This window comes from Procambarus clarkii, chromosome 1, assembly GCF_040958095.1.
Source record: "Procambarus clarkii isolate CNS0578487 chromosome 1, FALCON_Pclarkii_2.0, whole genome shotgun sequence".
Classification (NCBI taxonomy): domain Eukaryota; kingdom Metazoa; phylum Arthropoda; class Malacostraca; order Decapoda; family Cambaridae; genus Procambarus; species Procambarus clarkii.
Window position 1 is genome coordinate 47,605,460 of NC_091150.1, and position 22,428 is coordinate 47,627,887.

The window sequence follows — 22,428 nt, forward strand, 5'->3', positions numbered from 1 at the left end:
CAGTGCATCGAGTATGTTGTAGGCGATGCCATCTTCACCAGGTGCTGTACTTTTACCCTTTTTCATAGCGCCCCTTACTTCCTGAGCTGTGATCGGTTCCCCATATTCGTCATCATTAGACAGTGCTCTTGTTATCCTAATTTTTCTGTTATCATGTCGCAGGAGCTGTTCCCTGCTGATTTCTGCAGGGAGGGAGGAGGAGGATGCTGCATCACTCCACTTGTGAATTAGTTTTTCAGCCTTACCCTGGGGGTCTTTGTGAGCAGCAGGCTGGGCTCTGCCCCCCCCCCCTTTAGCTATCTGAATTTTTACCCACACTTGTCTTGCAGATGTTTCCCGTCCAATAGAGCTAGTGAACTCAAGCCATTGTTTTTCCCGTTCTTTACTCTTCTCTTCCCTGGCTTCTTGACACACACTTTTAAACAACTCTTGGTTACTTTCAGTGGGATGTCTCCGGTACTCTCTACTCATGTCTCTTACATTTGCGTTAAGCATCTTTATGTAATCGCTCTCATACCATTTTATTTTCTTTCTCTGAGGGTTACTTCGCCCAGTCGTACGGCGCGGAACTCTGAGACAGCTCTCAATTTGGTGATTAAGGTCATCAACAAATGTATCAATGTCTTCTGGGATTTGGTATTCCGTGAACCAGTCACTCATGCTGTTGAACTCTCCGATCACTGATAGGATTTTATCCGAAGGGGAACCCTCTTGACATCTTGGGTACTGGCTTACTTGGGTAATGTAATTTCTACAACCAATGGAACCTGGGCAAAGCAGCGGTAAACAAGTGACGCTCATATTTTATTTACAATCTAGAAATGTCAGTTTGACACAACACTGATTGTGAATTCAAAGAGAAGACAATTTAAGACGTACTGTGCAAAGTAAGGAGTAAATTACAAAACATCTGAGAGAAGCACCGTGCTACCTTTACGAAGAAAGGCAGCCTAGCACAACACACCTTCCCATGGATCAACAAATGGAACTAGTAAGGAAGAAATACAGAGAACAGACAACGAAAAAGCAGGTAAGTAATTATTAAAATAATTAATTAGGTAACAAGCCGAGAAGACTAGCAACAAAAGAGGAAGGACAAGTACGTTGGCATTATACGACTGATAGACAAAGAATGTCATGGTATCCAAAGTTGAGAATCATCAGGGAGATGTCAGTGAGTGAGAAAGTATTGCGCCACAACAGGAGTATGAACACAGCACATGATAAGAACGCACATTAAATACTCAACGATAGGTTCTAGGAAGTTTATAATCTGGAACCACAGAGCCAATATATAAAAAATAACCGACACTAATAATTAAAAACTAACCCAAAAATGTGGAAAATAGAAAAACATCTCAGCGACAGCTTTAGTTTCCCACGTGGACAGATATGCACTCAGACCTGACTGCACGTGTACAGGTATATATATATATGTCTGACTTACTGATAAGTCACAGCCAGAGGAGACCTCTGCACCAGTGCGTGCAAGATTTCTTAGGCTACCTTCCCTACTCGCACTTATTTTCATTACCACTTTTCCTTAGCATACTTACATTAAAACAAAAAAAAGAACAGTAAAATATATATAAATTATAAATAATTCTATAAATAGAGTAGAGGCGCTGAAGAGAGCTGCAGAAGGTGTTCCCGAGAGCAACATGAGGCTCCTTGCGGGTGTCATCAGCGTGGTGGTGTTGGCCTCCCTCGCACGTGAGTATTGTCACCACATATTATATGTATATGCTGCCACATCATGTAGGTCTCACTGCATAGTCTGTCACCCCAGTATAACAAGCAATTGTTATACAATGCCACACAATTATTCATCTCATCCAGTTTAGAATTAGATCTACATTCCCAACTAGATAGCGAGAGATCTTATACAATTGTATCATGCAAAATAAGTTTTATACCAACTCAACAATTTAAATTAACTAAATTTATTCAGCAAAATTTTTTACATTTAGGAGTGATTGTAATGAAATCTAAAGCAAAAATTAGAATGATGAGATTTAACGATGTAATTTAAATTTACAATGCCACTGACTGACTTACAATACCATTGACAAAAAATACTACTGACGTACAGTATCACTGACTTACAATACCACTGACTTACAATACCATTGACTGACTTATAATTCGACTGACTGACTTACAATACCATTGACTGACTTATAATTCGACTGACTGACTTACAATACCACTGATTTAAAATATCACTGACTTGCAATACCACCGATTGACTTACTGACTAATATTTACTAACTTACAGTACCACTGAATAATAATACTTCTAACAATACCACTAACTTACAGTACCACTGAATAATAATACTTCTAACAATACCACTAACTTACAATACCACTACCTTAAAATACCACAAACTTACAATACAACTGACACAATACCATTGACTTATAACATCACTGACTTGCAATACCCCTGATTTACAACTTACAGAACCACTGACTCATTTACAATACAACTTACTAATTTACAATGCAAAACTCTTTACGTACAATACCACTAACTTGGAATACTACTGTCTAACAATACCACCGACTTACAATATCACTGACTAACAATACCACTGACTGACTTAAAATACCACTGATTTACAATACCATTAAGTACTATCAATTAACAAGTTACCAATGCAGCGGTGGCTGTCTGCACGCAACTCTCAATTATCTAATCCGTCTTCCGACCAAGTCCATTCCATCCAGCGGTCGACCGCACAGATGCATTCATAAATTTAACATGCAGGTCATTCAAAACAGAAATTTTCTCAAATATAAATTAATATTATAATATATTAGCATATTGTGCATATATATAGGCATAGGTTAAGTATGGTTAGGTGTTTAGGTTCTGCTGGCGATTATTTGTATTTGTAGTACGTGGGTGAAGCATTTATAGCGCTGTGGTTCGAACAAAAGTTGTCAGCGAAGCACTTGTTCCGGAAGTGTTCGGACGTTATCCAGCCCGTCCTCCAAACAAAGACCCAAAAGTGATTCCATGCACCCGCCAAACCCCCCTGTTTATGATTGAAAAACGGTTTACACACGACTCATAACTGATTTCGTCCGAACACTTCCGGAACAAGTGCTTCACTGACAACTTTTGTTCGAACCACAGCGCTATAAATGCTTCACCCACGTATAATAAATCAGCCCGTCCTCCAAACAAAGATCCAAAAGTGATTCCATCCACCCGCCAAACCCCCTGTTTATGAATGAAAAGCGGTTTTCACACAACCCGTTTTCGACTCAAGTCCATTACATCCAGCGGTCGACCCCACAGACGTATTCATAAATTTTAACTTGCTGTTCATTCAAAACGGGAATTTTCTCAAGTATAAATTAATATTATAATATATTAGCATATTGTGCATATATAGGCATAGGATAGGTTAGGTTAGGTGTTTAGGTTCTGTTGGCGATTATTTGTATTTGTAGTCCGTGGGTGAAGCATTTATAGCGTTGTGATTCGAACAAAATTCGTCAGTGAAGCACTTGTTCCGGATATGTTCGAACTTCAGCAGTTGTGAGTCGTGTGTAAATCGCTTTTCATTCATAAACAGGGGGTTTGGCGGGTGCATGGAATCACTTTTGGCCTTTGTTTATGAGGACGAGCTGCAATAATCTTATAACAAACAATACTTTATTATTTGCCTCGTAAGAAAACAAATAATATGAAGATTAATTGTTAAAAAATATATATTTATTCATTTATGTATACGAAAGTTCTTATATTCTTGCAAGAATATAGTTTGCTGTATTTGACATTCTTCTGTTAAGTACTAAAACTCAGTACAGGTATATAAAACCTAACTGCTGTCAGGCCCCTACAAGACTTAATTGTCTTTAATGTGAGAATCATTTAAGATTAACGAGAGCAAATTCTTGGCCATGTAATGGTGTCAGACGGCGCTCATGAGTGCGAGAGAGAGTGCGTGGCCAGCGACACCCGCACCTGCCGCTACACCTTCCACCTCCAGGAGTACCACACCATGAGTCGCGCCTGCTTCGACTGCCCCCACAACCTCACTGACTGCTCCCGTCCCGAGTGTGTGGCCGGCGACGGAGTGGCCAGACCGCTAGTTGCTATCAACCGTCAACTGCCTGGACCCAGCGTACAGGTCAGTGCATGGTTCTGTCATTAGGTCATTAGTGCTGTCATCAGGTCATTAGTAGTGCTGTCACCAGGTCAGTACTGCTGTCACCAGGTCAGTGGTGCTGTCACCAGGTCAGTGGTGCTGTCATCACGCCAGGAGTGTTGTCACCAGGTCAGTGGTGTTGTCACCAGGTCAGTGGTGCTGTCATCACGCCAGGAGTGTTGTCACCACGCCAGGAGTGTTGTCACCAGGTCAGTGGTGCTGTCATCAGGTCAGTAGGGCTACCATCAGGTTAGTTGTGCTGCCATCAGGTCAGTAGTGTTGTCATCAGGTCAGTAGTGCCTGATTACATAAACTATTTTAAGTAATAAAAACAATAATTTCACAAGTTGTTTTCCTTGTAAATTGTAGAATTACATTTGAAAATACAACAAACTTAATTATTTTTAGCAAATGAACGATATTTGTTTTAATAACTACATTACATTTATCACATCATATAACCATTATTTTCTTTGTGTTAATACCATTTACGTTCATTTTTGCCAGATTAATTCGTGAAAAATTGTCACGAGAGTCTAGGGCATATGTAACCAGTCAGTTAATTAATACTATTAATCTCTACAGAAGATTGTGGCTAGCAAGCCAACATTAACTGTATATAGTTAAATTTCTTATACAAATTACAAGTTATTACAAGTACCTACAAGTGTATATATTATATATAACAAAAACTATAAAAATCCAAAAAACATAGCACTATATGTATACCAATATCTGCACTTCATTTACACTATTTTATGCCATTCCACAGAGGTAGGATATCTTTAGACTGGAATTGTACTTAGGTGTGTATAACTCTAGCCTAAACTAATTTAGCTACATTATTAAGTAGTTTAATTTCTAACTAGTACTGTGTTAGACAGTACTGGTGTATTACTATTTAATGTTGTGCAAACCCTAAACAGGATGAATTATTATTTTACACAAACTGTGTATCTGTTTCATAATATTTCTTATTGTATTCACCTTTGAGTGCTACTAGGTGTCACTATACCGACTGATGGTGATATGGAAGAGCTAACCGGATGTACAACCGCAGTAACATTTAAGTATCACTCAAATCTTAGCTATTTACTATTATGTAGGTAAGCAAACCTCAATACGAGATAAGATTAAAATCAGCCTAACTAAGAAATTAAATAGTAGGCTATTAATAACCATATCTGCTCCACATATATGAGCAAGTACCATAGCTGTCAATAATTAGCTATATAAGCCCTATAAGGCTCAAACCCATAGCCAACATGGCTACCCCAGACTAGAAGAATCTTGAAAGGCTACTCAACAAATGTGACAACTGGTTAGAAACAGATCCAGTTGACATAATCAGGCTAGGAATTTCCACAAAAGTGGCTAGACAAAAATTTTACCTAGTAAAGGGTATAATCAAGTCTTATAGATATATGATCCTTGTCAGTAATACTGACCCAGACGAAATAAGTCTAATTGAATCTGGCCTTGCCAACTATGAAGACAAAATACAGGCCAAGTTAGATCATTATTACAAAGTGCTTGCAACAGAAAATGTTCCTGTTGGGTTGGAACACTTTTATAGTCTTCCTATACCAAAGCAAGCATCCAGCTCAGATGAAATAAATGAGCTAAATCAAGATGATACTCCTCTAATTAAATTAGATCCTTACACTGGATCAATAATTGTAGTTAAACTTTCATTTTCTACAGTCTCATCTAATACCACTTCACGTAATGTTACATTAACAGAATCAGAACAGCTTTCAGAAAGCTCATATTCCATGGGTTCTGTGAATTCAATTCATGAAGCTACTGAATTAACAAGCCTTCCAGAGAAACAAATGAAGTTGCAATTGAAGATGAAGATGCAGCTGAAGCTGAATTAGTAGCTGAAGCTGAATTAGTAGCTGAAGCTGAATTAGTTGCTGAAGTTGAATTAAAAACTGAAGCTGTATTAAAACCTGAAGCTGAAATTGAAACTGAGGCTAAGCAAGATGCCTTAAGCCAAATTACTGATAGTCCTAATAATAAAGAAAACGCTATCATAAATCACGTTCACCAACTACTGGACCTAACTCAACCAGATCAATCGGTTGACTCCTTGCAAACATTTATTTTAAATCTCGAGTCACTGTTAAAATCCTTCAGCAGTGAAGTGGATCAACCCACTGCTGAGTGGATGACTAAAATTGTCATCCAAAGAAAATTGTCTAGAGAGGTGCTAAATGAATTATATTCATATCAAAATAATACTGTCCTGACAATGAAGAATATATTAGCATTTTTGCGTAATGTAGTAAATAATAAACAAGCAAACCAGGCACTTAATGCCTATATTGAATAAACAGAAAATGTACCCACATCAAATTCTCTAATCAAAACCTCTAAAGTGACACAGTCATTAGGTCTTAGTCTATTCTTTCAAGTATTTTGCAGGGGATGCTTGTCAGTGAAATGGGTCTGTAGTTAAGTGCCTCCTCACTATCTTCTTTCTTGAAAATAGGTACATTTGCCTTCTTCCAGCAACTGGGCAATTCTCCTGATATAAGTGACTCATTAAAGATCATTGCCAGAGACACGCTGAGGGCCTGCACTGCCTCGTTTAGTATCCACGGTGATACTTTGTCTGGTCCAACCACTTTAGTTGCATCCAGGGTTGTTAACTGTTTCATTACCTCCTCGGCTGTCACTTCTATATCTGAGTCTTTCATCTAGGGTAAACTCTTCTAACAATGGGAGCTGCTCATGCTCGGTTGTGAACACTCCATGGAAACTGGCATTCAGTGCCTCGCAGATTTCCTTGTCATTTTCAGTATATGCCCCTTCTGTTTTCCTTAGTCTTGTCACGTGGTCGTTCACCGACATCTTTCTTCTTATATGGCTATGTAGTAATTTAGGTTGCTTTTTCGCTTTGATTGCAATATCATTCTCATAATTTTTTACCGATACTCTTCTTATGTTAATGTAATCGTTCCTAGCTCTGTTACATCTAATCGTGTTGTCCTCTGTCCTTTGTCTTCTGTACTTCCTCCACTCCCTTCTACTTCTCATTTTTGCTTTCTGACACTGTCTATTAAACCATGGGTTATTATATTCTGATGCTGCACCCTTGTCTGCACCATAATAAAACTTATATTATTATGCCAGACAACCTTAGCCAACAGGCGCTCCAATTACCATAGCTGACTGTGCGTGTGTGTGTGTGTTTCTGGCAAGTCCAGAGACGCGAGTTAGATCCCACTGCATTGTATCATAATATGTTTTAAAGTGACAGGTGTGTGTGTTGTGTTGGTCAGGTGTGCGAGGGCGACCGGGTTGTGGTGGACGTGTACAACTGGCTGCTGTCGGACACGGAGACTATTCACTGGCACGGTCAACACATGCAAGACTTCCAGTACTACGACGGTGTCCCATTCCTCACCCAGTGCCCGATCTTAGGTGGCTCCTTCCGCTATAACTTCCTCGCTACCACCACTGGCACTCACTGGTGGCACTCTCACTCAGGTATGCTGGCAGCCAACACGCACAAGGAAAACGGCACTTGAGAAACATGCTGGGGCTCGCATATGATGTTCCTGCACCATAGTCACTTGCTTGAGGTCACACATGACGTTACCTTCATCCTAGATACTTGCTATGGCTCACACTTGACGTTATCTGCACCAAAGATACTTGCTTAAGCTCACACATGACTTTACCTGCATCCTAGATTCTTGCTAGGGCTCACAAATAACGTTACCTGCACCTTAGTTACTTGTTCAAGCACTCACGTGCTTAACCTAACGTCACCCTAGCCTAGCTTAAACTAACCACCCTAGCCTAGCTTAACATTACGTCACCCTAGCTTAACAACATCACCCCTAGCCTAGCTTAACATAACGTCACCCTAGTCTAGCTTAACAAAACGTCACCCTAGTTTTACAACGTCACCCCTAGCCCAGCTTAACCTAACGTCACCCTAGCCTAGCTTAACATAACGTCACCTAGCTTAGCTTAACATAATATGACTCTAGCGTAACTTAACCTAAAGGCATCCTAGCCTAGCTTAACCTAACCACCCTAGCCTAGCTTAACATTACGTCACCCTAGCTTAACAACATCACCCCCTAGCTTAGCTTAAAATAACGTCACGCTAGCCTAGCTTAACTTACAATAACCTAAAGTCACCCTAGCCTAGTTTAATATCATATGACCCTAGCATAACTTAACCTAACGTCACCCTAGCCTAGCTTAACATAATATGACCCTAGCCTAGCTTAACCTAACGTCACCCTAGCCTAGCTTAACATAACGTCACCATGGCTTAACCCTTCCCAAACTTTACCTAACCTAACCTACTGAACTTCATGAGTACATTCGCCACAAAAACAGCGTTAAGACACATCAAAATGTGCTTGCACACTTTATAATTACAATGTGGTACATTTACCGCCATATACGTCACTGCACCTGCATTATTGGCACGATATTGTATTTCATATTATGTCACAAGTACAGCTGTCCTAGTGGGACTTGAGCGGCGAGTGAGACGCAATCAATCAGATAATTCTCAAATAGATGAATGAGCTCTCATCGGTAGGTCTGAACCATACATAATGCCCAATACCCACACATACAGTCCCAGTGTCTCCCTCTCAGGACTTCACCGAGGAAGTGGAGTGTTCGGCCCCTTCGTGGTGCGAGAGGCAGAGGATCAACAGGCCTCAACTTACGACGTAGATTCCCCCGAACACGTCCTTATGATGTTCGACTGGATCCATAGCTCCGTCACCGACAAGTTTTTTGGTCGCATCCATTACACTGGGGACGAATTCGCCTCAAACATCCTCGTCAACGCCAAGGGCAGGACATCTGCCACCATGGTAAAGAGTGAAAAAAGGGGGTCTCATGCCTTTACCAGAAGGCCATTATCTCTTTAAGTGGCCTAAACTGGGACAGGAGACGGCCGGCTTTTCGAAGGTCATCTCCATTGCTTCTGAGGATTTTTTCCAACTTAATTATGAATGTAGTAATGTCTTGCCGTGCAAGACCTAGGCGGGTACAACAGACACAGCCCCGCTCCTGTGTCAGGCAAGTCCACTACGGGACTGTTCTGAGTAGATGAATCTAAAACAACAACAATTCGGCGGGTAGGTGGTACATGGGTTTATAATCCTATGGGTGAAAGGGGATCTCCTGTTTTCTGTCCTACAGTATGGCTTGTTGAGTTAAAAACTGTTGCCCCTTTTAAAGAAGTGGTCTGGTTAAATATCCTCCAACTTGTTCAGTATGTTCAAGGTCTCAATGAGATCATCCCCATCATGTTTAGTTTGTCATATTCATATTCTTTTCCAGTTAGGACAACCTAAATTTGACACCCTAGAATTGACCATAGAATTTTAGAATTTTATTGGCCATAGACTCTCTTTGTTTATGGCCAATAAAATTTACTGTTTAATAGTAATGTTAATTACAGATACAAAGAGAAAACACACACTGTAATATAGTCAACGAGAAAATCAGCTGGAGCTCCGAGGTGACTCAAACCTCAGTTCGAGTCACCTCAGAGCTCCTGCTGATTTAACAGTAACGTTAATGTTATATGTGTTGCCAATGGTGATTATTACTTTCTATTAAATATTTAATACTCGTTTGAAGCCTAAAGAAGCAAGTTGTAATATTTAACTAAAGTTTACCAGAATCTCCAAATAATTGTTCTTCATTAATTTAATATCTTCTTAACAGTAAGTATATTATTTTTTTCTTTGGAGCAGAAACACCTTTGCTGGGTGAAGACAACGTTACTTCCTGGTAACCAGCTTCCTCAACAGAAACACGAACAGAAGCTCACACTAAACATTGTAACTGTAAACACTAATCGTGACCAGGATGTGGGCTTAAAGAACGTGATTATTTCGTGTGTGTTTCTATTGCCTAAGTCGGTGCCCCTCAACGACACGTTGAGTAAAGGTATCCTGCATTACACAAGGAGTTTGTATTCCCTTGTGTTCACACTTGTGGCATGAACAAATTAGTTTCACATTTAGACATTGAGACCCAGTTAACCATCAGTGTTCACTGACACCCTCTGCGTTCCTCTGCAGACGCCGCTGGAGGTGGTGCATGTGACCCCTGGCTTGCGTCACCGTCTGCGTCTCATCAACGCCGGGGGCCTCAACTGTCCAATAATTGTCTCGGTCGACGACCACAAACTTGTCGTCATCGCCACTGATGGCCAGCCCATTCTTCCTTACACGGCTGATTCTGTCGTCATGTACTCTGGTGAGTCCTGTTGTGCCATCATGTACTCTGGTGAGTCCTGTTGTGTCATCATGTACTCTGGTGAGTCCTGTTGTGTCATCATGTACTCTGGTGAGTCCTGTTGTGTTATCATGTACTCTGGTGAGTCCTGTTGTGTCATCATGTACTCTGGTGAGTCCTGTTGTGTCATCATGTACTCTGGTGAGTCCTGTTGTGTCATCATGTACTCTGGTGAGTCCTGTTGTGTCATCATGTACTCTGGTGAGTCCTGTTGTGTTATCATGTACTCTGGTGAGTCCTGTTGTGTCATCATGTACTCTGGTGAGTCCTGTTGTGTCGTCATGTACTCTGGTGAGTCCTGTTGTGTCGTCATGTACTCTGGTGAGTCCTGTTGTGTCGTCATGTACTCTGGTGAGTCCTGTTGTGTCATCATGTACTCTGGTGAGTCCTGTTGTGTCGTCATGTACTCTGGTGAGTCCTATTGTGTCGTCATGTACTCTGGTGAGTCCTGTTGTGTCGTCATGTACTCTGGTGAGTCCTGTTGTGTCATCATGTACTCTGGTGAGTCCTGTTGTGTCATCATGTACTCTGGTGAGTCCTGTTGTGTTATCATGTACTCTGGTGAGTCCTGTTGTGTCATCATGTACTCTGGTGAGTCCTGTTGTGTCGTCATGTACTCTGGTGAGTCCTGTTGTGTCGTCATGTACTCTGGTGAGTCCTGTTGTGTCGTCATGTACTCTGGTGAGTCCTATTGTGTCGTCATGTACTCTGGTGAGTCCTGTTGTGTCGTCATGTACTCTGGTGAGTCCTGTTGTGTCATCATATACTCTGATGACTACTGTTGTGTCTATTCTGTCGAGTCATTTTCTGCTGCATACTTATAAGTTTTTTGTAAGTGCAAACAAATACCGCAGTGCCAATGTATTCACAGCTGTAGTGTTGACGAAAGTATATTGTTTTATTTTGAACAATTTAACAACTTGTGCTATATTCACTGTGTTAACGCGAGACTAGAGGGTTCTCCTTAAAGATAATATTTGTTAATAGGCTATCACACCAAGAGACTGTGATAGGCCGTCTCTTGGTTGTCTCTTTCTTTGAGTAACCATACGTATACACCATCAAAAATGTCTTTAATCTCCGTTTCAGCGAATACAGGCAAAGTTCTAGTCAGTCCCAACAGTTCAGATGTCCTACTAGTTCTATGTAATTACTAAAAGATTTCTTAATATCAGGAATTTGGATAACTTGCATCAGGGTTTATACACTTATAAGTGTGCCCCATTTCTCGGTGCATAAACTCTGTATATTTAGTAAAGTCTTGGAGTTTGAATATGGCTATAGTATATTAATGCTGGTTGGTCACTAAGCTAGTGTCATGGCCTTAATAAGCCTCGTGCAGTTGATATGCTCTAAATCCAACATCAAATATACCTCACCTGGCTTCAAAAGAGATGTGAACACAACTGCCTTGAAGACTCATAGTGTAAGGTACAGTCTCACAGTATGTTACAGTTCCAAAGTGTAAATTATATTCAATATAATGCAGGCCATTGCTACACAGTGTAACTTACAGTCCCATAATATATGTTAGACCCACCGTGTAAATTACAGTCCGACATTGTAAGTTACAGTCCGACATTGTAAGTTACAGTTCCACCATGTAAGTTAGACTCGTAGTGTAAGTTACAGCACCCCCCCCCCCACCCTCCTATATTTTGCCTGCACTATCTCTTACAGAATAATCTCAGAATTTAATATTAGTTGTGAACATTTGCGATAAACCTCGCTTCTCTGCGCCAAAGTTAAGTGTATACTTTTGTAAATTCACCTGCGAGTTGCCCCCGACTAAGTAGAGAGTTCACTTCCCTACAATGTAGCAGTCCTGTAGCGTCGTAGCCTACGCAGTCGGCACACACCCGAAAGATCCCGTGTGCGATTCCTGCAGCAGGACATATGCATTTGTGTATGTTTCATATCTTCTGAGGCCTCTCTTTATCCAGCAGTAAATAGATACTCTGGAGTTTATCAACTGTTGTGGGTTGTATCTTGGGGCAGGCGAGTCAACCTATGGGAGGCGCTCAGTTATCCTCACAGGGATGCTGTCCTCGACGATGGGAACTAAACCACAATAATAATTAAGGTGGCGTCCCACAGGAGAGAGGTTTGATGTGGTGTTGGCGGCCGACCAGCCCGTCGACAACTACTGGATCCGCTTCAACGGCCTCATCGACTGCCAGTAAGAATCACATTTATGTTGCGATGTCAGATACCTTCTAAATGACCACCACAGCGTCGTCGCGGACGCGACCGCTGATAACCGTGGTCAACATCAAACACTTCAAAAACCGTCCAAAAACACTTAGATCCATCTCCTTATATTCTTCCCGTTAGTTCTTCTCTCATTATTTCTCTCCTCTCCTCCCAGGGACACCTACATCACATTATGTGACCCCAGACACACATACAGCACATTATGTGACCCCCAGACACACATACAGCACATTATGTGACCCCCAGACACACATACAGCACATTATGTGACCCCCAGACACACATACAGCACATTATGTGACCCCCAGACACACATACAGCACGTTATGTGACCCCCAGACACACATACAGCACATTATGTGACACACATACAGCACATTATGTGACCCCCAGACACACATACAGCACATTATGTGACCCCCAGACACACATACAGCACATTATGTGACCCCCAGACACACATACAGCACATTATGTGACCCCCAGACACACATACAGCACATTATGTGACCCCCAGACACACATACAGCACATTATGTGACCCCCAGACACACATACAGCACATTATGTGACCCCCAGACACACATACAGCACATTATGTGACCCCCAGACACACATACAGCACATTATGTGACCCCCAGACACACATACAGCACATTATGTGACCCCCAGACACACATACAGCACATTATGTGACCTCAGACATATTTATTGACCGAAAGAATCCCCCAAAATACTATTCATGAGAAATAGTTCCTAAACTGCCACCTTGAAAACAATGGTGAACATTTCTATGATACATAATATTAATTTAAGGCATATTTATACACATAAACATACACATTCAGAAATTAAAAAAGCGTGAGTTTAAAATAATTTAAATCTTTAAAAAGTACCGCTTCCATTAAAAATGTATCGTATATGAACATTTTAAAATATTTAGATCTTAAAAAGTACACTTTCTATCCAAAAAGTATCATATATACTAAAGTCCTGTACATTGTTCAGGACTAAAGTAAACTTTCAGCATAAATACACAGAGGCTGGGTACGTCTCTCGGTGTACAGTGCATGTCGAAGTGTATACGTGCATCGCATACACAGTGGGAACAATGTTTAGATTAAAATATAATATAATTTGTTCATTAATGCTGCTAGTACATGAGTGCAAGTGCATATTCGCGTGCACTGTGCACGAGTGTGTAAACACGTAAGTACACTTTTGCGTGCACTGTGCACGAGTGTATGTGTGTGTGCGAACAAATATATTTGCGTGCGACAAAGCCTGGTGCTTGTCCAGCTGTTGTCTTGTGAGTGATCGTCATCTTGGCCACCAGGCCAAACGAGTGCATGCAGGGAGCGGTGCTCCGGTACGAGGGCGCCCCGGAGGAGGACCCGGCCGCCATCCTGGCCTACGACCCCAACTACCCGCCAGGAGTCGTGAGTCTGTCATTCTTCAGTATTTCTCTAACACTCTACAGGCAACCTTAACCGCCCTGATGTCTCACTAACAATTTCCCTGACTTGAGTCGACACATCTCATAATGCCTATTATATATTTATATATTTTCATGGTTTTATTTGTAATGAGTAAACGCAATTTAGACATTGGCTCAGATATCATGGTTTACTTCGGTTACCCCTCCCCCCCCTGCTGCTTACCTTCCCTCTAGCTTTATACTGACTGCCTCTCCCACTCCTGCTTGTCATGCCTTGATAAGGGTCCAGGACGGACTCAAAAGTCGTCACTTTCATTAATATACAACATTATTCACTGATGGGAAAATGAACAGAAATTCTTAATTTGGCCATAGCACCACAAAACACGTAACTTCAGTACAATCTTCCTCCCTTCCCTCCGTCCCCTTCTTCTGAAGGCTGCCCCATACTTTGAAACGAATTCAAAACAAACGGATAACTATTTTAGTGTAGGGTATCTCACATTTTAGTGTATGTGGTGTAGAAGGAATGTGATGAAGAGTAGGGAAGGTGGGGAAGGAGAGGGAGTATCTCTCTCCTCCTCCATCTCCTTCCCTTTCTCCCTTCCCCCCTCTCCCACCTTCTCTCTCAATCATGATGACAAATTAATATTATGAGGTGTTGAAAACTGCTAAACATTCATCAAGAAACGAATCCCAGATTTCAGACGTTATAAAAATTGCAGAGGTCGCTATAGTAGATGATGTTGCTTTAAGAGTCATGCTTTGTCATGGGTTCGTATCCTGGCCGGGGAGGATTTACTGGGTGCAAATCCTTAACTGTAGCCTCTGTTTAACTCAACAGTAAAATGGGTACTTGGTTGTAAAAACGATTCTTCGTGGGGGTCGTATTTCGGGGACCTGCCCGAAACGCTACGCGTACTAGTGGTTGTACAAGAATGTAACAACCCTTGTATATATCTAAAAAAAAAAAAGTGACACTAGAGCCAACCCCAGCTCCCCTACCCCTCACGTGTCAACTTGAAAAGTTGGTGAGGCTACTAGCCTCCATGTTCGCTGAATTGATGAAATAACTGTGCCAAGATTATTGCCGGATGTATGTGTGTCTCTTACAACCTTCCAAGATTGTTAAGACAATCACTGATGTTGTGATAACAGTACTAGAGAGCCAGTGAGATGACCCTGGTCACTCAACGTCACACCAGTGAAGAGTTACCTGTAAACAATAGTGTATATGTGTTCTGTTGAGGTGATTCCTATTCTATGGATAATGGTTGTCCAGTTTCACTTTATCTTGTCGAGACAAAAATCAACTTCTCAAGACAACTTCCTCACAAACGTTTATCAGCACAAAAAGTAGGACTTTTTCTACCAAACAATGAGTATGACTTCATGTGATGATGCACGGGTCACAACCGTGGCCTGAAGTATGCAGTACAGTATGTATATGGAGAAGTAATAATCCATGTTACACCTCCAAACTTTAAATGACTTCTTGCCGAACTAAAAGATATCAGCAGTATTTCGCATTGACAACTGTCACACAGACCTTAACTCTTGTCACACTGCAGAGGACACCTCTGATTTTCTGCCAGTCACAAGCATTTCCTTGACATTGATTAGTTCTGTTTAATAGTGGGTCGTCTGATTTTTCTGCATCAAACAGATTGCCTCTGCTCAAAACTTTGGCTCGGTTCTGCTTATGGAGGCTCAGATAGAATAAGATTTAAATGAGCGCAAAACATAGAGGGCGAACACACACACATTCGGTGACCTTAAACAAGTGACGTTCTGTACCATAATCACGGGTCACATGACCTATAAAGCATCGTCAACGGATATTGCGTTAGACCACAACAGAGCGTCATTTTGACCCTAAATATTACATTAAACATCAGTCTTATTACATAAATTTGTATATTTCAGTACAAACATTGGCCTCAGTCCCTTGTGCTAGTGTATGTGCATAAGACTCGATGAAGACCGGTTTAGTCTATGACGGACTGTGGTATCCTAACAGTGCACGGCAAGCGGTCTCCCATCATGGCCAGGGCTGCACTCACCATAATAACATACTATTTTTTTTGCCAAGGAAGTGTCTTTATAATTACAATTATAATAATTAGAATTACAAAAAGGTACAATGGGTTTATGATATGGGAAAAACCTGCCGGGATTGATATGAGAGGAGAACTACCAGGGACTTGTACTGAACTAAATTAAAAATTACTGTCTGCAAATTAATTCAACTAAAGTCTCTAGCTAGGGTCGTAAATCCTAGCCCCTCTTTTCCTAATGACAGATTGTTGGCTGTAAGGGGCAGGTGGGGTAAATGAATTAGTTGATTGAAGTTTCAGTCCACCTGCAGACAGGTATCTCACATTAACTTGTATTTTATACAAGGATAAGATTTTAATCAATTCAATTCTATGACTGAAGACTGGTTCTGTTTAAATCAGGGATTTAAACATATACATATTCCAGCCTAGAACCATAACTATCAACAGCCAATATATTCTTATACTATAAACAACAATTTAAATTGTAGAAGTATGATATTAAATTACCTTAAATGTAGTCTAAGTACTATTAAATAAGCACTAAAGATTATATTCAATTATATAAACTTATATGATAAATTAAAGATAACTAAGCAAGCAATTGTTAACTGAATTTATATATTCAAGTATATATATATAGATATATTCAATTTATATGAAGAGGTTCAGTCAGCCTGATTGAATCTTTTCCCACACAAGGGACACTCATGAGCTTTTCTATGCTTGGAAAAAGATTCAACAGCTGCACTACGATATTGATAAACTTACTGAAATATGAGGCGTTGCCTCACTCTATAACCGACAGACAGACTTATTAAATATATTAAAGTAATACAAGCATACAATTGGCGGTCAATTAATATACTAAATAACATTCAATGTACTTCTCTGATTGCCGGGTGCCTGTTTGACAGTGTGCCAGACTGGATAACTCTCTTGTTGAGTTTAGGCACGATATTTTATATAACAGCTTTGCTGTAGATGATCTAGTAGCATTGCTACGTGATTGTCCTTAATTGCGTTTGCAGTAGGATGATGATGGTTTAGGTGGAGACAGTGTCACTTTGTGTGCTCCACTCTACACTTATATAGGAATTTTTCCTTGTAGATATATTGTCCAGGTACACCCCCAGTTCTAGAGAGTAATCACTGGTGATAAAGATAATTCGATAAGGTGTTCTGAGTCGATTAATGTTCTCTAAGGCACGCGACACTTGTTCACTGTTTGTAAACACACGCGTTCTCGCCCTCGGGGTGTGGTGGGCGCTTCTCTCCCAGCCATCGCCCCCCCCCCCCCCCACCCCATGCTCCCTGAGCACGGTAGCCTTCTATGAATATTGATTGATTATTTTTACTGTCTAGACATATGATTGAGATAAGATGTGATTATAATATAATTAGATATAGGATATAAAGATTATAAGTAGTAGTTGATAGTACCACTGATTCTTATTAAGGATTTCATTTAATCCTTACCGGAAATTGATTCTATGTTCCAATAGTTTTTTAATTAAGAAATCCTTCTAGAAGCTTCTGGATCCTTGAGAAATCATGCACAAAGTCATGTAGGCAACCAAGGGCCCTATGGTCTACGTGATCATAGGCATTGTCATCTAGGATCAAGATGTATAATGAAGCTATAGTGATTCTGATATGATTTTGATATGATATAGAAATAATACATTTCTTAGATAATAATATAGATATAGTGGGTAAAAATTTCCCACATATGAGATTACATAAGATTGGTATTTTTACATTCTCAAAAAGCCGCTAACAAGCATAGCGTTTCGGGCAGGTCCTTAATTTAACATGCTTTCTACCTGAATCTAATATCTTTCAATATTATTACATCCCAAACGGGTGAACTCTTAAATTCTTGTGTGACCAAAGTAGGGAACCTTCTCAACTCTGTAATACCCTAAGGTAATGATCTCATCTGTGCTGTCCTCAGGTGGTGAATCCCCTCAACACAGCCGGAGTCCCCTTAGAAGAGGTTACCATGGCTGAACTTACCTCCCTCGTCCCTAGCACCTTAGAGGAACACGTCGACAAGCAGTTTTTTCTTGGCTTTAACTTCAACCAGATCGACAACCTTTTGATGTATAACCCTGAGTTATACTCCTACTTCGAAGGTGAGTTCGAGGAGCCACTTCAGCACCTCAGAAGATAGAACACAGATGATAGGCTCCCAGATGCCTTAAATCCCATGGTTATCATGCTGTACTGTTATTGGAGGCTGGAGCTCACCTCAGCCTATAGAAGCCCACCTAGCAAAGGGCGAGGCTGTCCTCAGTCACTCAACCAGTTACTGGCCAAATCCAGCAGTGCTTAACAGACTACGCCTTGCTAGTAACATTTACGTAACTTTAATCGAAAACTGGGATTTGTAGGGGAAATGCACATATTGTTATCTCAAATACATTTTTTGTTTCTAAATCAAATACCCACATTTCATTATTATTGTAGATATATTTCCCATAACTTTGACCTCCCGTGATATTTTTTCAGAGTATTTAATAAAGTATAATGATACATTATGGCAAAACTTGGTTAACCTAGTCAATCAAGTTTTATAACGAAAACTTGGTTCCTGCAGTGTCTGCGGGATGGCAAGCAAACACCCCCCAGCTGAACAACATCAGCTTCAGGTTACCGCTCTCCCCTCCGCTCTCCCAGCCACAGGACCCTCAGCCCACCGTCTGCTTCTACGGCGAGGTGAGTCAACACTAATGCTTCCTATGCTTCAGCACCTCTTAATATGCTTCACCCGCTGATTCTACGTATAAATTGTGGTCAATGGAACTCAAACACTAATCTAACTACGCACAAAACTATATTATATGAAGTCATTAATTTGTATACAAAATTAATGGCTGCCTGTTTGGGGACGACCGCAGCAAGGCGGGAGGATGGTTTGTGCCTTGCTAGGAATAACTATGCTTATTGGAGGGTTGTGGAAGGTCTTACAATTAATACGAATTAAGTAACATAATTTTTCACGTAACCAGGAGCCGCCTTGTATCGGAAACTACTGCAGCTGCACCTACGTGATGGAGGTGGCGTTAGGGGAGACAGTGGAGCTGGTGTTGGTGGATGAGGGCATCATTGGTGATGAGAACCATCCCTTCCACCTCCACGGTAACAACTTCCATGTGGTGGCTATGGACCGCCTCGGCAGGTCAGTTACACTCACACTTGTACCAACGTATTTAGTCCGACTCCCAGTATAACCATCTCCCAATACCTGGCCTCTACACCTACCACATCTAACTGTTGCCACATCCTTGTTATACCACTACTGTAACCTTCCGCTTGGGCCCTTTCCATTAGCGGAACCTTCCACCAGTGCAGCCTTCTGCTAGTGTAACCTTCCGCTAGTGCAGCCTTCCACTAGTGTAACCTCTCATTGCCACTACCGACTAGGGCCTCCTCCCACTAGTGCCATCTCCTATTTTACAACCTCAACAAATATTAGTTGTCGATCAGTTGTAATACTTCGTTTTCATGTCATCCTCATGTGTGCCTCCCAGATAAGTGCCACCTTCAAATAGTACCTCTTTCTAAATGTACCTCCTAATAAGAATGTTTTCATCACCTTCAACATCAAAATAACTTTCACAATTTGTATAAGTTTGTCAATGACATATACACGTTTTTAGTAATGCTCACATGCTCTTGAGAATTTGTTCAGTTTTCCATTAAGATATTTATGTTTTCTATGATGGAAAAGCACTATACATGATCATGTAGGCCCACAACGTATGGAGTAATATTTTCATCACATACCTCCTGCTCATCCTAGCCTTGGGCTTGATAATTACAGCCAGACAACAGTGGAAGAGGTCATGGCTCTAGACGCTGCTGGGGGCATCTCACGGAAGTTGACCAACGCCATCAAGAAGGACACGGTGACGATCCCTGACGGAGGCTACACCGTCGTCAGGTTCACTGCTAACAACCCTGGTGAGACACTCGCTTATTCTGCTTAACACCTCCTACTCATATTTACTTAAGACATGTCACGTTATGCTCCTAAACCTTAGTTACATAAATTTATGATTTGAGGTCCTCCTCAAGGTACAGTGATTACTAAGCGACACGAAACCCATTCTCACACGACCTGGACGCTTATTTTGATATTTTTGACGGTCTGAAATCATATTATTGTTCCAATAATAATCTACTTGTCAATTGGCAAGTGAACCTTTGTCCTAAATGGTGAAAAATTCTCAAGTTATAAGTTTATTGTATTATAAATCGTTGGTTCAAAATATTAAATGTCTATGCTTAAAAAAATAGTTTTTTGTAACTGCTAAAGAATTAGATTTTCCTGTAAATTAAATTCAAAGGGGTACTTAAATAGTTTTGAATTTTGATATTTCATGTTTGAGATTAATACGCTGTGTTTACCTTACCTAACCTTACCTTACCCTACCCTACCTTTAACCTAACCTAACCTAACCATGGAGGTTTCCTTACTTTGAGACCTTGAGGTGATTTCGGGACTCGGCGACCCCGCTGCTCGGTCGTCGACCAGGCTTCCTCGTTGCTGGACTGGTCAACCAGGTTGTTGAATGCGACTGCTCGCAGCCTGATGTATGAATCACAGCCTGGTTGATCAGGTATAGGGAGTAGATAATAGCAATAATTATGTAGTGGTTTTGAAGTGCTTACCTCCAATTATACCTCATCCTTGAGGTGAAGTTGATGATTAAGAATTGTTTTGGTGTTTGGTTAATATTATTATTGCCGCGTCAAGGCTGCCATCTCTAGTGGCCTCGACGTGGATTGTAATAAGTCTTCATTTTTTAAGATTTTTTCCCGGGTGATTCCATAGATTTAAAACTCTATGGGTGAAATAGCATCGTCTGTTTTCTATCCTATTTTGTGGCTTGTTGAGTGTGAAGTCTTTGCTACTTGAATGTGCTGCATTATTTGATTTTAAAGAAGTGGTCTGGATTAATATAGTATAAATTGTTCAGTATTTTAAAGGTCTCAACAAGATCTACCCGCTTATGCCTGCCTTGCAGTGTTGTGCATGCCTCGACGCCTTTATTTTTTGTTTGTATAACTCCATTACTTTTGTCTTCCGCAGGCTGGTGGTTGATGCACTGTCATCTGGTGTTCCACGCAGAGCTTGGGATGATCGGCGTCCTGCATGTTGGGGATCCTTCTGACCTACCGCCTGTCCCTGAGGGCTTCCCCACCTGCAGCTCCTTCATGCCGGACCTCTAGGTACCTTCGTTCCTACATGACAGCAGCCCTGTTGGCCCTACTTGATGTACCAATAGGACACCTGTTCCTTTATGCGGGAGGCATGGCAGTTCCTACAGAAACTGCTGCTCCTCCCTTCTTGACCTATTGGACCTTCCGTCTCTCCGTGTCAAACCTGTAGGATCTTTACTGCCCTCCACACCTGACCTTTTGTTAGTTCCGTAGGATCTCCTCACTCTTCAAGCTAGACCTGCGGACTATCGCCTATCACTTCAGTACTGAAACTAAACATTGCACCTATATGCACTCCTCACCCCTTCCTCATGCCTTAACGGGCTATTCATGCCCGTGCCACCTCTTTGGTGGCTTAATCTTCTTCAATCAATCATCAAACATGCCTGGCCCACTCCTAACCTTGCTCTCCCTCACGTCGTTCCTCACCCCTTCTCTCCCATTTCGGGCATTATCAACAGTTCCTCCACTTGTACTGTCGTGAGTCTGCAACATTTATAACCCTCGAGTCCACTACGGGCTCACAACAGCCCGTGCTGCTTGGAACTTTTTTGTTCAGAGTAGCTGAATCTAAAACAACAACAACAGCAACATTTATAATTAGATTTATCAGTCTATCTTCCTGATGCCAAAAGTTTGTGGTAAAACTTTGAGATCGGAGTAAGACTTCATAAATCTCGTTTCCATTCAACTCAATGTAGTATATGTACGTAGGATGAAATAAACAAGTTCATACATTGACAGTTTTATTAATTACTTCTCCGGCTACATAACAACCATATGAGAGTGCTGGTCACCCAAGTGAGCACTGCCTCACGGCCTGAGCACAAGGTGACTGTTACGAATCCATATATTTGATTCTAACATTTATCATAATAAATATGTGTCCATTATTTCTTTCCTCAGTTATTTAAATAAAACATTGTATCCAGTTGTGTTCCAGTATATATATGCTTGATTTAAATTGTAGCATGCTGTAGTGTGCCTGTATTCAATATTTTGTTAATGCTATTGCATGTTCATTCCT

The 22,428-nt window shown here is 41.0% G+C and overlaps 1 protein-coding gene and 1 long non-coding RNA gene across 2 annotated transcripts; both read left to right on the forward strand.

The window, feature by feature from the left end:
- The first annotated feature begins 1,455 nt into the window (after positions 1-1,455).
- On the forward strand, positions 1,456-22,142 carry LOC138353991 (uncharacterized). Its single transcript, XM_069307698.1, has 12 exons — positions 1,456-1,713; positions 3,934-4,148; positions 7,457-7,664; positions 8,799-9,022; positions 10,244-10,421; positions 12,558-12,639; positions 14,011-14,113; positions 18,127-18,307; positions 18,772-18,890; positions 19,184-19,353; positions 19,999-20,138; positions 21,271-22,142. Exons 1-12 carry the CDS (start codon positions 1,662-1,664, stop codon positions 21,408-21,410), a joined length of 1,812 nt encoding a protein of 603 aa, XP_069163799.1. The 5' UTR covers positions 1,456-1,661; the 3' UTR covers positions 21,411-22,142.
- Positions 9,029-10,055, forward strand: LOC138354079 (uncharacterized). Its single transcript, XR_011223412.1, has 2 exons — positions 9,029-9,289; positions 9,914-10,055. It is a non-coding gene; the product is annotated as an uncharacterized lncRNA (long non-coding RNA).
- Positions 22,143-22,428: the final 286 nt, after the last annotated feature.

Bases quoted from the DNA above. Each gene is read 5' to 3' on its own strand.
- LOC138353991 (XM_069307698.1), top strand. From the start codon at position 1,662: ATGAGGCTCCTTGCGGGTGTCATCAGCGTGGTGGTGTTGGCCTCCCTC. The intron at 1,714-3,933 runs GTGAGTATTGTC...TAATGGTGTCAG, and splicing joins GGTGTTGGCCTCCCTCGCAC to ACGGCGCTCATGAGTGCGAG. The intron at 4,149-7,456 runs GTCAGTGCATGG...TGTGTTGGTCAG, and splicing joins TGCCTGGACCCAGCGTACAG to GTGTGCGAGGGCGACCGGGT.